General features: G+C 42.4%; 2 protein-coding genes across 3 annotated transcripts in view; one reads left to right on the top strand and one right to left on the bottom strand.

Moving 5' to 3' along the window:
- Positions 1-758: 758 nt before the first annotated feature.
- On the top strand, positions 759-6060 carry LOC121180474 (elongation factor 1-alpha 1). The gene is made up of 8 exons (XM_041035916.1): positions 759-800; positions 2721-2875; positions 3279-3458; positions 3588-3884; positions 4237-4387; positions 4715-4971; positions 5094-5328; positions 5456-6060. The coding sequence occupies exons 2-8, from the start codon at positions 2732-2734 to the stop codon at positions 5578-5580; spliced, it is 1389 nt and encodes a 462-aa protein (XP_040891850.1). The 5' UTR covers positions 759-800; positions 2721-2731; the 3' UTR covers positions 5581-6060.
- A 209-nt stretch (positions 6061-6269) lies between these two features.
- Positions 6270-13901, bottom strand: part of kcnq5b (potassium voltage-gated channel, KQT-like subfamily, member 5b) — a 109170-nt gene continuing 101538 nt past the window's right edge. For both annotated transcript variants that reach the window (XM_041035604.1, XM_041035605.1), the window contains 2 exons: positions 11762-11888; positions 6270-10893 (listed from right to left, as the gene is read on the bottom strand). In XM_041035604.1, coding sequence (XP_040891538.1) covers positions 9589-10893; positions 11762-11888 — 1432 coding nt within the window. In that variant the 3' untranslated portion in view covers positions 6270-9588. The remainder of the gene's footprint in view (positions 10894-11761; positions 11889-13901) is intronic.

Below are 13901 nucleotides of genomic sequence, written 5' to 3'. Positions count from 1 at the left end.
TACCCATTAGGTATATATGCGCTTATATGTTCTGAAAATAATCTTTAAACAGTAGAAAAACCCAAATGAATGAGGGAAACGTGGACTGAACAACACTCCACCATCAAGACAGTTTGTGTCCTTATGTCTGCTTCCTGTCTGTCTCCTCAATCTGCTGAGACACTGAAAAATAAGAAAAATAAAACTCACAAAAAAATTCAGTTACAGTCAGAATTGACATAAACAAATCCAGATATATTAGTGTGTTTCACTGCTTCATAATAACTGAAGTACAGGACAGAAGGAGCAGAACTGAGAGGAATACCTGCTGTGATCTATCACTTAAAACACAGATGCAGCTAGAAACCAATATTAATCAATATCTGTACTCACTCTATTATATTTAGGGAGTATTTCTGGTTCTTGGTTAGTTAAGCGCTCTGATTCCTGAGTCTTCCAGACTGTTTCCCATCAGATGCAGCTCCGTCAAATGCCTCGTATTTCAATTTTGTTTTTTGTATTTTAAAACGAAAATCAAATAAGCACTGTTTTTTTTTTTTTTTTTTAATTTTCTTTAATATCAGCGTTTGAAGGAAAATTCAAATACCAAAAGATACGCGGACCCCTTTTGCTCAGAGCTGCACGGTGCTGGTTCATGTCTGTGTTATAGCAGCGCTCCATCTAGTGGCCAGGCCTCGTAATTTCAGTAAATGACGCGTCTGACGCCGGTTGACACAGCGCTTCTCTGGCTGCGTCTGTGTCAGTACAGCATCTCCTGTGTCACCGCCACCGGGACCAACAAACGCGCCCCTGAAGTAAAGGTAGGCTGTTGGATGTATGTCAGCGTAACACTATTACAGATGTGATTCATTCTGTCGACATCTTTTGATGGACGTGTTGTGAAGAGCTGATGCTTGCAGGGACGTTTGTGATGATGGTTATGTAAGTGCATCATACAGAGAGTCGAAACTGATAGTTGAATGCAGTGCGGCTTTGATGTCATGGTAATTTGATCAAGGCGAGCGGTGCCAAAAGTGCAGAGGGGTGTGGATCGGTATCATAGCGGGCTGCTCGCAGGCTAGGCCTGTATGGCGCAGTTTCAGCGGAGAAATATTCCGTTTGACAGTTATGCGGGAATCTTCTCTGTCCAGCATCATCATCATCCTGCTGCCACAGTAAAATCAGCACTGCTTGTGCAGCCGCCTGCAAGGTGGATGCCGAGACTTGCAGACATTTCTAAAACGCCTCCGGCTCTGCAGAGCAATGGACACTGAGTGTCTGGTAATTGCGGCATTGTCTCACACAGATGTCCTTTGTTGACATTTTTGCCACACGCTTTTTACAAGGAGATTCGTGTAAGCTAAATGAGGACAGTCATTCATTTTATGCTGACAAGTAAAAGCCATCAAAATCATCATGAGAGTAGCAGGTGTATTGGCCGTCGTCCTGTGATACTGAAGTAAAACCAAAAATCCTCAAACACAAACACACCCCCCCCCTAAAAAAATGCTCCAACAACAAGCAGTGTGATGATGATGATGATGCAGTCAGATAAAAGTTGAGTCAGCGCAGGTTAAAATCGTGCTGACAGAACCGTCTGTGCACGTGTACGTAAGCGCGTGCCACTGTAGGGAGACTGATGCAAGACTCAACCAGTGTCGCGAGCTTCATCGATTAGCTAAGTCACTGACTGAACTGTCTGCAGGAGGCTCACGGTAAGGGGCTGGATACCTCCATTGTTTGGTGTTTTACATTTGTATTCAATAATATCATTTTGATATATTAATATATTATTATTTTTAATTAAATGCTTAATGAAAACCGTTATCAGAAGGAATTTTCATGATTTCCCGTGCCAGTTTTGCTTAACATTAGCTCTACTCACGATAAATCTATACAGAATTAGCTAACGTTATGTAGTTATAACGTTTATATATATGTTATTACATTAACTCTAAAGGTTTGGCGGCCAATTGAGTTTTTTCTTTTCTGAGGTATATGGCGCAAAATAGGGGCTAATGGCTAATGGCTATTAGCTAATTTAGCTAGTGAGTTGAAAATGGCCTGTATGGCCCAGACACTGCTCTGCTGATTAGCTAAAGTTATTAACGTCACAAATTCAGAAACTGCTTAGAAAAGTAATCTAGTTTGCGACAAAAGACAATCCCAGTCCTGGAATAAATAGCTGTCTGATAGTCGAGTAATATGCTAATCTGTTAGCCTCATTTGGATAGTTTTCCTTGTAATGCCTTCTTGAAAAAACACACTCATTCTGCATTAAGTTGTTCTTTTAAACAGTAGAAAAGGAGACATTTAAATAAATAAACGGAGAAGAAAAACTAAACCGGTGTTCACGAAATCTATAAGGAGGGTGGGGTGCGGGGGTCCTTTCAGTCAGGGTTTCTGTGTGTCATACTCATTTAGAGGTACATTTAGTTCTTCCATTTGTTCATGTCTGAAGTTAACTTACTCAGTAATAACCAGTGCCATGCTGCACCATCCAGTCTCCCTTGTGTAATTCTATTGGTCTGAAGAATGATACTCGCTGACATTTGAATTACTTTGAGCTCCTTGAATTTCTTTGTCAGCATGATAACAGAAGTTGACTTCTCAGGATCTGCCGGAGACAAGCATCACTACAGACCTGAGATTGATTGATAGCTCTCCACAGCTCTGGGTTTTTGCCTCATTTGCTGGATGTTGTTAATTTCTGTTTGCTGGAATCTCTCACTGTCTTCCAGGGTCAGCTACTATGGGGAAAGAAAAGCTCCACATAAACATTGTGGTAATAGGACATGTCGACTCAGGCAAGTCCACCACCACTGGCCATCTCATCTACAAGTGTGGGGGCATTGACAAGAGAACAATCGAGAAGTTTGAGAAGGAAGCTGCTGAGGTATGACTCTTAATGACTTTTAATGATTCTCTAAAGTGTAACAGCAGGTGTTATAGTGCAGTCGTGTCCTTTTCTGTTTAATTTGGTGTCTCACCCAACAAATACCATGTCTGTTTCAATTATCTATTATATCTATTGTCTTGTTCTTCTCCTGAGTAATCTGTGCCCTGTTATTGTACTGTTATGCGGTTATGCAATAAATCTGTAAGCATTTAGTGCAAAAAAAATTATGTTTGATGGACATCATTGCATTGGTTTTAAGTTTAGCTTTAGTCTCATGTTTTGGGTAACAGTTTGCATTATTAGTTGTCCTGTATGTATGTGCAAGTTTATTTAGTTTTGTTAAAATTTAGTTTAATAAAGTTATGTGTCCTTTTCTTATTTTCCTCTACACATCTCCTAGATGGGTAAAGGTTCCTTCAAATATGCCTGGGTTCTGGACAAGCTGAAGGCAGAGCGTGAGCGTGGCATCACCATTGATATCTCTCTTTGGAAATTTGAGACCAGCAAATACTACGTCACCATCATTGATGCTCCAGGACACAGGGACTTCATCAAGAACATGATCACTGGGACATCTCAGGTAGAGGGACAGTAGGAATAAGGATAGAAAATGAGAAAAAGCTTGATGGAGAGAGAAAACTACTGGAGGAGGAAAACTCAGATTAGTTGAAAGGCTTTTCCATATCTCCCTCTCCTCACCCCTTTTCAGGCCGACTGTGCTGTGCTGATTGTGGCTGCAGGCGTGGGCGAGTTTGAAGCTGGCATCTCTAAGAACGGGCAGACTCGCGAACACGCCCTCCTTGCCTACACCCTGGGAGTGAAGCAGCTCATTGTGGGCATCAACAAAATGGATTCCACTGAGCCCAACTACAGCCAGAAGCGCTATGAGGAGATTGTGAAGGAAGTCAGCACTTACATCAAGAAGATTGGCTACAACCCTGACACTGTGGCCTTTGTGCCCATCTCTGGTTGGAATGGAGACAACATGCTGGAGCCCAGCCCTAATGTGAGTCTGCAGTGAGAGCCTGAACATTTACATTTAGCATTTAACATATTTGTTATAGTAACAAGTATGCACGTGTAATACAGTACTGTATATACAGATACACATCAAATTAGGAAAGTATGACCTCACGTATGTTGAAAGTTACATCTTTTGTGAGTGTTACATATATAGTGATAATATTAGTTTTCGTTATAGAGTATATCTTCATTATAATTCAGCACTTTCGTTTGTTTACAAAATCCGGTTAATAAAAGTAAGTTATTACATCTCCATGTCCTCAAATACACACAGCACTTTTACATCTTTAACAACAGCTGCTTAGGTTAAACCCTGAGCTTCTCTCCTTTCATAGATGACCTGGTTCAAGGGATGGAAGATCAACCGTAAAGATGGTAATGCCTCAGGCACCACGCTACTGGAGGCTCTGGATGCCATCCAGCCTCCCACACGCCCCACTGACAAGCCCCTCCGCCTGCCTCTGCAGGATGTCTACAAGATTGGAGGTGAGGGCGGTGTTGGTGTGGGTGTCTGTATAGGTGATGGTTGTGTAATTCACAGTTGGTAGCACAGATTTGAAAGATATTCCGTTAAGAGTATCTTGCGAATGAGAGCACATTGTGACAAAAAAGATCTGAACTGAATGTGGTGTTGAAAGAATTCCCACTGGCTTATAATGTCCTAAAGTGAGTGTCTGTCCTGTGTTTGAGGAGTAGTCTTGTAGAACTGTTTATGCATGTTTTTGAACCTGAAAGAATCAGTTTGTTCTTGCAGTTGTTTTACAGAAAGTTGTCCGTACAGACCTTGTAAAGTTAATAATTGCTCTCTATTAGGCATTGGTACTGTACCAGTGGGCCGTGTAGAGACTGGAATCCTAAAACCTGGCATGGTGGTGACCTTTGCCCCTGTCAACGTGACCACCGAGGTCAAGTCTGTGGAAATGCACCACGAGGCCCTGACTGAGGCGTTACCCGGCGACAATGTAGGCTTCAATGTCAAGAACGTATCTGTGAAGGATATTCGCCGTGGAAACGTGGCTGGAGACAGCAGGAACGACCCACCACAGGAGGCAGCCAGCTTCACCTCTCAGGTCTGCGTACAGGACTTAGCTTTGAAAGGGATTCTGACCTTTCACTTCACTGCTGCAAAAATATCCAAGTTCATGAATCTGTGCTTCTGCATGTGCCCTTACCTGCATCTGCCATCCTCTAGGTGATTATCCTAAACCACCCTGGTCAGATCAGTGCTGGCTATGCCCCTGTGCTGGACTGCCACACTGCACACATTGCGTGCAAGTTTGCTGAGCTCAAGGAAAAGATCGACCGTCGCTCTGGTAAGAAGCTCGAGGACAACCCCAAGTCCCTGAAGTCTGGAGATGCTGCCATTGTGGACATGATCCCCGGGAAACCCATGTGTGTGGAGAGCTTCTCTGAATACCCACCACTGGGTAAGTGCACTGTCCCACAACAGGATTCCTGTTTGCGGATCAAGCTGTAATACTGCAGTACAATTTGTTGTTTTACTAAAGGCAACAGGAATTTAAATCAATCATTTTCTCTTTGATCCTTCCTCAGGGAGGTTTGCAGTCCGTGACATGCGTCAGACGGTGGCGGTGGGAGTGATTAAAGGTGTGGAAAAGAAAGCCCCCACCAGTGGTAAGATCACCAAGTCAGCACAGAAGGCGCAGAAGGCCAAATGAACGTTGTGCTGGGCTGCTGCCCCAAACGCTCACCACGGCAGAAGACACATTAGCACCCCGCCCCTTCTGCACACCATAGTCAGTGTCTGGTCTATTATCACAATGCATCGCAAAAGCAGACGAAGGAAAAAAATAACTACCACACTGTTAGCGAATAACATGTTGAAACACTGTTATGTGTAGGTTTCATTGTCACGCAGCTCATGACAGAATAACTGGTTAAGCGCTGTTGTAGTTGGAATTGAGCTGCTCAGTGATCTGGCCAACAAACTTAGTTGCTTATTAGCAGTAATAAGGCAGAGTCGTTCCTTTGCTGGGTCCCTGTTGAAGTAATGCTGTGTTCTAGCTTTAAGAGATATGCTTAATAGCCAGAGGCAGACTGGCTGCTTGCATGTTCCTGTTTGCACCTTAGAGAAACAAGCTTCAGAAACTCTTGTCTGATACCTGAAGTCTTCATGCCTAGCACTTTGCTTGGCCTAAGCTCCCTTGCAGTAGCTCTGTTAAATGTTAGTTACTGTTAAGTTCATGCACCTTACTCTCTGTTGTTTGTGAGCATATGTTCATAAAAGTAAAGATGTTTAAACAGTCTTTGTTCCTGGTATCATTGCTACTGCTGCTTTACTTCCATACTCCCAAACTACTGAAGAACGGTTTCAGTGCATGACAATGAGAAAACAAAACACAAACTCTTCATAGAATTTCCTTTATTGATGAATGAGAATAAAAGTCCACTTGCATTTTCATTACATTACAGGCTTCATAAATCTAACTGAGATTATTACTAGTGTGTAAATATGTGCACATAATTTAAATAAATTAAAATAAATGAGACAGAATGTTAACATGTCAAAGGCCTGTTTTGTGCCCAGTAGCAAAATGATCTCTGAATAGAAAACTGTATGATGCCTCAAGTTAGAACATTTACAAGGAGAGAAAATGAAGACAGTGCAACCATTTCTGTTCAGAGGAATCTAATGCACTTTTCAGGAAACCGTAGGTATGGAGATGAATATGTACCACAAAAGCAAGGCACCAATATACTGTATGTACTGCAGGTTTTCTAGACTTCAGAGCTGGGGTCTTTTTTACTTTCTCTGCAATCGATTTGAACCATAAATAGTGCTTTGTCTTAATGATGTGGCATTCATTCCTCTGTTATAAATAGGTTTGGATATGACAACCTTTTCATGCAAAGTGTATTTAAATATCTTAAAAGAAAGTAAACTCCACCTCTCGAAAGCAAACTGACCCCAGGTCTCCTTCACATATTCTGGTCTTTGATATGAGTATTCAGAACTTCATTGAGGTACTGCTTGCTAAGGGTGAATATTCACCACTGAGGCTTCAAATGCTATATGGGTAGTATCTACAGTACCTGCATGTTGTGGTGCTGCAATTATTTTCCAAAACTTAGACAAAGCCACTTAACCTTACCTGATGCACCTGATTCTGCACCATGCAACAGGAAGAGGAAGCTGGTCATTAGTTATCTCGATGTCACTGCTCAGCAGTTCAAGAAATAGATTTTCTACTCATATTAATAATGAAATAAGCGATACATTCTGCAGTGAGTCCATTTCAAAGGAAGAAAAAAAAAAAATCCCACATCACTGTGTAAAAAGGAAAGCAAACATTGACCATGATTTAAATAAGATTTCATGTAAAAACGGGGAGGCAAAAAGATAAATGTAATACAAAGTTAGATTTCTGAACATTTCTTTCAGTGTGTCTGATTCGGAACCAAAACAAAGTGCTTTGCTAAGACACTCCTGTTCTGACAAAATAACAAACTGTTCTTTAAAGCAAGAAATGACATTCACAATGTGTTTCAATCCATGGCTGTCGTCAGCTGGAAAACAAACCGATCGGTGCATAACTGATCTGAAAGCAAGCAACAGCTGCTCCTTGCTCCTCTCCTCTGGACTGGACCTTAGATTCTGTTTAATGGGCTTTCTTATGTGTACATGTGTATATACATGTATGTTCTTTCAACATGATGGTACTGGAGCTGACTTGGCAGAAGTGGCATTGATAAGCGTCCACATACTTGGCAGTTACACTGACATTTGTCTTCCTGCTGTTCTCCTCAGTAACAGGTTATGGTTACGGCTGTCAAAATAAGATGCCCACCAATTCAGTTTACAGTTTAACTGACCGAAAAAAATGAAAGGGCCAATCCTGCAGTTCTACACGTTTTAGCCTATATCCTCCAAATCACTTGGAAACAAGCTTTTTCAGTTTCAGTTTCAGAAACTTGGATGTATTTTGTCCAGTATTGTTGGCAGTATGATATGCAAATCAGATTTTCAGACTTGAAAATGCAACTAAAAATTACCTGATGTTCACAATGACTTCTTACACAACTTAAGCATCTGCTAATTGATTTACTGTAGGGAAACAAATGAAAACCAGTGGATGCCTGAGAAAAAATACGCTGAACAAATTAACATTATATTTCCTTCTTTTGATAATGTTCGGCAAAAATGTTAAGTATTAATGACCTGTAGTTCAGGAACTAAAACTTGTATACACTGTTTTTGTGGCGTGGTACTTTCATTTGCTGAGGATTGTAATAAAATTGAACATTTGAGGATAGAAATTTGGGGAGATGATCGATCTGGTTTTCGAAAATGACTTGGAAATAAAACAGGAATAGTGGCAACACCAGAGAATGAAAAGAGGTAACATTCATTTCAGTATGGAAGCCTGTCATGTAATTGGAGAGACAGTGACATCTTGTATACAGAGCTGAATATGGCGTCACATCCCAGCATGCCTCTGTTCCACTAGCTTCTGTAACTCAATGCAATCTCTCATTCAGGATTTTTTTTGTGTCTTTGTGAATGAAACGAAGAATGTTCCTCAGGATTTCTTTCCGTATTCTTAGACAAATCATCCACCTCGACAGCACTGACTATTAGAAGTTGAATCCTTCAAAGTTAACAAAGTTAAACAACATTTTTTTTTTTAGCATCCAAAAAACTAGAGCTCTCATGAAATAAAACTACAAGTGCGGCAGCATGAGTACTTGTGTTTATTGTAACTTGGTTTGGTCCGTATCTATAAAACTCACCAGCACTATCTGTCCCCTAAATTCATTCTTTCTGGCTGTAAATCACAGCTTCCACTCCCCTCTGTGCTGGTGTTATTACATCCATGGTTTGAACTCGCTCATGGACTCGCCTCTTCTGTCAAGCAGTGAGATTTTGCCTGCGAACGTCTAGAGCTTATGGGAAATGGTGTTTGCTGAAGGCTGCTAAAAAGATAAATACTGAATAAGCAACAATATTAGATTGTTTTTCAAAAGACTACCATACTTATCTAAACACGTCAAGCGAGTCACACAACATACAGTTGAGAAAAGCTCTTTTTCAAGCCTGGATTTTTAGTTATTACCGATGTTCGATATCTCAGTGGGATATATGAGTTATGGGTTCTCTTATTCCTGGACAAGAACGCAAAAGTTCTGGTTTCACTTTGGCTCTCTATACAGCAACACATTTAACTATTAGGCCCCATTTTTCCCTTGCTTACTACAGATATGAATGTTGTTCTCAAAGGAATTTTCCATGTGTCTGTGCCTTCCTGCTTTGTTCAGTGTAAACTGTGTCTCGCTAATCTCAGTACCTTTGACTGAAAACATGCAGTGTTCATGCAGTGTCTCATGGTCACATATCAACCGGCTGTGTTACAGAGCCTTGTCAAGTTTAGTTGGCTTTGTTTCATAGCAGAGTCTCAGGTTTTGGGGGTCTGTGTTCCCGTTCATATTTATCTCAGGTTGTCAATCAAACTTTAAAACAAAGAGTAACTCATGCAATGATATGCCATATGTGATCAGCCTGTATGAAAATACTGTGATTCTTATCAAATGGATCAAAATGAAAGTTAACCAAAAAAAAAAAAAAAAGGACCCCTTGTTACAGTCCCACCCTCCCACTCCCATCCAAAAAGGATAAAAACTGTCTCTGCGAGGTGAGATTTACGTGCCTTCCCAACAGGTAGCTGGGTCTATTTTAGCCGCACGTGTGGCATGTTCAGCAATTCGGTGCTGCCAGCAGAGGGTGAGGATGCGTGACCGCTGGACAGGCTACGGTTAGAGCCCCGGGACCCTGCCCCTGCTCTGCCCCCCGTCCTCAGGAGCTCCGAGGTGTACGAGTGGGCCTCAGCAGTTCCCTGTGACAGGAAGTCAAATCCCTGCGCCTCTATGTCCCTGTCACTGATAAAAAGGTCCTCCTCACCCCATCCGCCTCCACCACTCCTGCCTATACCACCACCACCCCCTCCTCCCCCAGGGTCTTGGCTACAACTGTGGAAGCCAATGGGGGAGTCACTGCTTGTACTGGGGCTTGGAGATGACAGGCTGTGGCTGTGGTGGGTGTCCTGGACAGCCCCTGGAGGTACCTGCATCAGGTCTTGCACTGACATGGACTTGCCCAAGCCTTGGTCCATATGGCTGGGGCCAGAGCAGCAGCCCAGGGCTGGCGGAACCAGGGGCTCAAGCTCCAGGCTCATATGCCTCCTCCAGGAGCCCTCCTCCTTGGTGTTTAGCCTGCCATTGCTTTTGGTGTTGCCCTTTAGCTGCTGCCCTAACCTGCTCAGGCCCAACCCAAGGCCTAGGTCCTCCCTCACACTGCTGTGCTCCATCTTTGTCCCTAGACCTCCACAAAAGTCCTCCATGTCAGGGGACGCTTCTATGGAGGGCTCTCGCACCAAGTTGCTTGGGCCACTTCTCCGGCTGGGAGGGAGCGGTGGTGGTAGGCTCGGCAGAAGAGGAAATCCTCCGTCTCCTACTCCTCCTCCCCCTCCACTGCTGATACTGTTTGGGGTGAGGATGGGTGTAGAGCTCCCCACAGCCTCATCAGTGCCACTTTCAGGTGTGGTGGCCTGAGCCTGGGTATGATGATGGTGGGTATGATGAGGATGATGATGGTGGTGGTGATGATGATGGTGATGAGGCAGTGGCGACGGGCTAAAAGAGGAGGATGCAAGGCCAGATGGAGGTGTGGAAGAGGAGACATTGAGATTGAGGTTAAGCTCATTGGGTGGAGCCAGGATGAGTTGGAGTCCTCCCTGGGAAAGGTGGGAATTAGTGGTGGAGCGTGTGACACAGCCACCAGGGGGAGGCGCTCCGCTGCTGCTGACATGGGTGGAGCAGGACAAGTCCTTGCTGAAGACAGAGGAGTGGTAGTCAGAGGTCTGTTCCAGCTCGAACAGGGGCAGAGAGGAGAGCGTGAGAGCTGAAGACGAGCCTTTACGCAAAACCTGGCGATAAATGTCGAGCAGGGAGTCGAGCTTTGACTCAATCGACTGGACCTGTGAGGAGAAAGGGGGAGGAGGGGAGCAAGGAGTGGAGAGATACGAAAGAAAGGAAAGCAAATCACTGTGAAAGGAAGGTATTTTAAAACCACTACGTGTTGAATTTTTGTATGTGGTTATAACTTTAAAATCATTCTGTCCATTGATGAGTCTCCCCGGGAAGCATCCGTAGTGTTACACCACTCACTTGGTGTGAGGCGGTTGTGACATTATTAGCTAGTTCAGCATAAAGAGAGAAAGCAGTGAGAAGAGTTAGCCTGTCAATGTTGCCAGGTTTGATACACTGAGCCATTTCACAGAATTACTTCCAGGTAAAGTTAAAAAAAAAACATGGGAGTCGAAGAAAAGCTTTGCTAGAACTTAAGATTGTGTTTGTCTCAACAGCAGCAACTTCCTCTTTCTTCAGTTTGTTAACTGCAGAAAGCAAGTTGGGTCACTGTTACACAAACTATGTCCCATAATATAAACTCCCATTTACTGTCTTACATTACCATTCCACCTGTACAGAGACAGTAGGCTTCTCCTCTTCTCCTTTTACTTTTTTATTTGAGACAGGCTAATTGTTACCTCTGCTTCCAGTCGTTATGCTAAGCTAGGCTAACCACATCTTGACTGCAGCTCTGTACTTCATGCACAGACGTGAGATTGGTATTGATCTTCTCACCTAGCTCTTCAAAACTCTTGTAAAGAAAGCAAATAAGAGTACACCCTAAAACTCATTTGAGTTTTGTAATGAAAACTGAACTGTAAAAACTGAACTGACCCTTTTAATCCCCATCAAATCACATTTTCTGGAAATAGAAATAACCAATTATTTAATCCACCATAGGAAAATAAAACATAAAACAAGAAGTAACACACAAACCTGCCGCTCCACCTTACAGACGCGACCCAGCATGCTCATGTCCTCTAATATATCACCATCAGACAGCAGCTTCTCTCGAATCTTCTTGTCCAGGGGGATCTGGCCCTTGCCAAGGATTTGGTCCACTCTGGAACACGCACACACAGAAACACACACACACACACACAAGCACATGCAAACACAGTAAGACATTAATGATAAGAAAGAGTGACAAAGTAGAAATCCACGAGGCAGCCGACAGAAAGGAAGGAAGAGGAGACTGCAACAGAAGAATAGATTACCATAAGCACCTTCTTTTCCAACAGGTACAGGGAAATGAGAGTTTATACTTCCTCACTGGATTTGACAAATACTAAAACTGTTCTCTCGTGAGTTTCTTGTCACTTAACAAAAAAAAAACTTTGCTTTTTTTCTGATCTGAATAAAATCTTATATTCATTTTGTTCCACTGCGTCATATTCAAATTCAGTTTCTCCGTTACTCTCATTCCTTACATAAACACTGCTCCTGCTCAATCCAGTGAGGTTCAGTAGAATCGGGTTAATAAAGTGGGTTAAGTCTGTTAATGAGGGCATGGATAAGCCAAGGCAATGTCATGCAATTTTAACACCACCAACGTTTCTGAGAAATAAATGTTAAGAGCTTCAACAAGACCCTCCAACAAAAACACAGACTCACATTTTAAAATGTGTGTTTTCCTTGAGTGTGTGTTTTTATGCTTATTTGGATGTGTGTGGCACTGACGAGTGGTTTACAGCCTGTCCCAGGATGGTGTCACTTTTCCTTCCACCTCACTCTCCATTCCTCAGTCCCACAGAGGAATTCTTTTCCTCGTGGAGGTGGAAAGTTTATGAGCCACCAGCCACATGATCATACGCCCCTCTTCAACATGGAGCATGTCTGGACATACTGCATCTGCAGAAGACTGAAGGATCAGGCTGCTAAAAGATTCCTTCACAGGCGTGTTGAAGAGAGCACTGAGAAGTTGTGCCCAAATGCAGAAGGCAGGGTTGATTAGCACTGCTGTATTATCTAACATGTAGCTGTGCTGTGTGTGATTACAGGCTTTTGATGCATATTGTCTTTAATTAATTTCTCTGACATATACTGTAAGATAGCACAGTACATGAGATAAAGAAATGCCATTCTTTTTGTTGCAATAGAAACTTTATGGCCTTTTATTACAAATAAATACAGTAAATAAATGTTTCAAAAGCTGCTTCAAAGACAGAAGGGAGCCATGTTGTAATTCCACCTGTTGTTGGTGTTTTTTAGGTCAGTATGTTCTCAGTGTCAAAGTTTGTAAGACAAATATCAGTGTTCTGCTACAAGACGTGATCTGGAAATATGGATAAAGTGTTCTGGTTGCATTAGTACATTTTGGATGTGAGATTAACTGTTCTGCTCAGAGACTCTGTGAAAAGTTGTAAAAACAGCTGGTAGCACTAATTCTCCAGTCAGATGGACTGTTGGAGAATGCAATGGGATGATATCAGTAAAATAGCACCAAATAAACAAAAACAGTGTTGAATTTATGCAGTTTGTGTAGCGCTTATGTTTGTTATATGTGTTAATTTGAGGAAGGTTACTGTCTCCTCATTGCTGCACACAGATCTGATGTTTTTATCAGAGGAAAAGCTTCAGTTACATCAGACAGCAGCAAGTTTTTCACTTGCTGTCTGTTGTATTAACGATTACCTATCAATTAATCTATAAAGGTTAGAACAAATGTTGAAACAGCTGAGTGCGGAAGTTTATTCTTGACCTTAAAAACAGCAGTAATCTTAACTCAAGGTCCACTTACAAGCCTTTTCTGGACCTCTCAGCCACATCTCAAAGTGGATGGAGGTTGCTCAGTTGTCACTTCAGTCATGTGAAGACAACAAGAGTTATCATCATGGCAACAGTTGACCATGAGATGCTACTGAAAACAGCTCTGTAAAAAGCGAGCAAGTAGATTTTGGATTATTTTGTTAAAAAAAAATTATATATATGTTAATACTTTCTCAGTCTTATCCCCAAGTGTGATCATCACCCTGCAGAGGATCAAGAATAAACTGTACGCAGCAGCTTCAGTGAACGCTTGACAACAGCAGGGGTCAGTATTACAACAGTGATGGCAGGTAAAACTCACTGAGAA

Source organism: Toxotes jaculatrix, chromosome 4 (assembly GCF_017976425.1).
Source record: "Toxotes jaculatrix isolate fToxJac2 chromosome 4, fToxJac2.pri, whole genome shotgun sequence".
Lineage (NCBI taxonomy): Eukaryota > Metazoa > Chordata > Actinopteri > Toxotidae > Toxotes > Toxotes jaculatrix.
This window is presented reverse-complemented; position numbering and strand designations above follow the sequence as displayed.

Excerpts from the sequence above, each read along its gene's own strand:
- LOC121180474 (XM_041035916.1), top strand. The coding sequence starts at position 2,732 with ATGGGGAAAGAAAAGCTCCACATAAACATTGTGGTAATAGGACATGTC. Across the intron at positions 4,388-4,714 it reads GGATGTCTACAAGATTGGAG|GCATTGGTACTGTACCAGTG; the intron begins GTGAGGGCGGTG and ends GCTCTCTATTAG. Across the intron at positions 5,329-5,455 it reads CTCTGAATACCCACCACTGG|GGAGGTTTGCAGTCCGTGAC; the intron begins GTAAGTGCACTG and ends ATCCTTCCTCAG.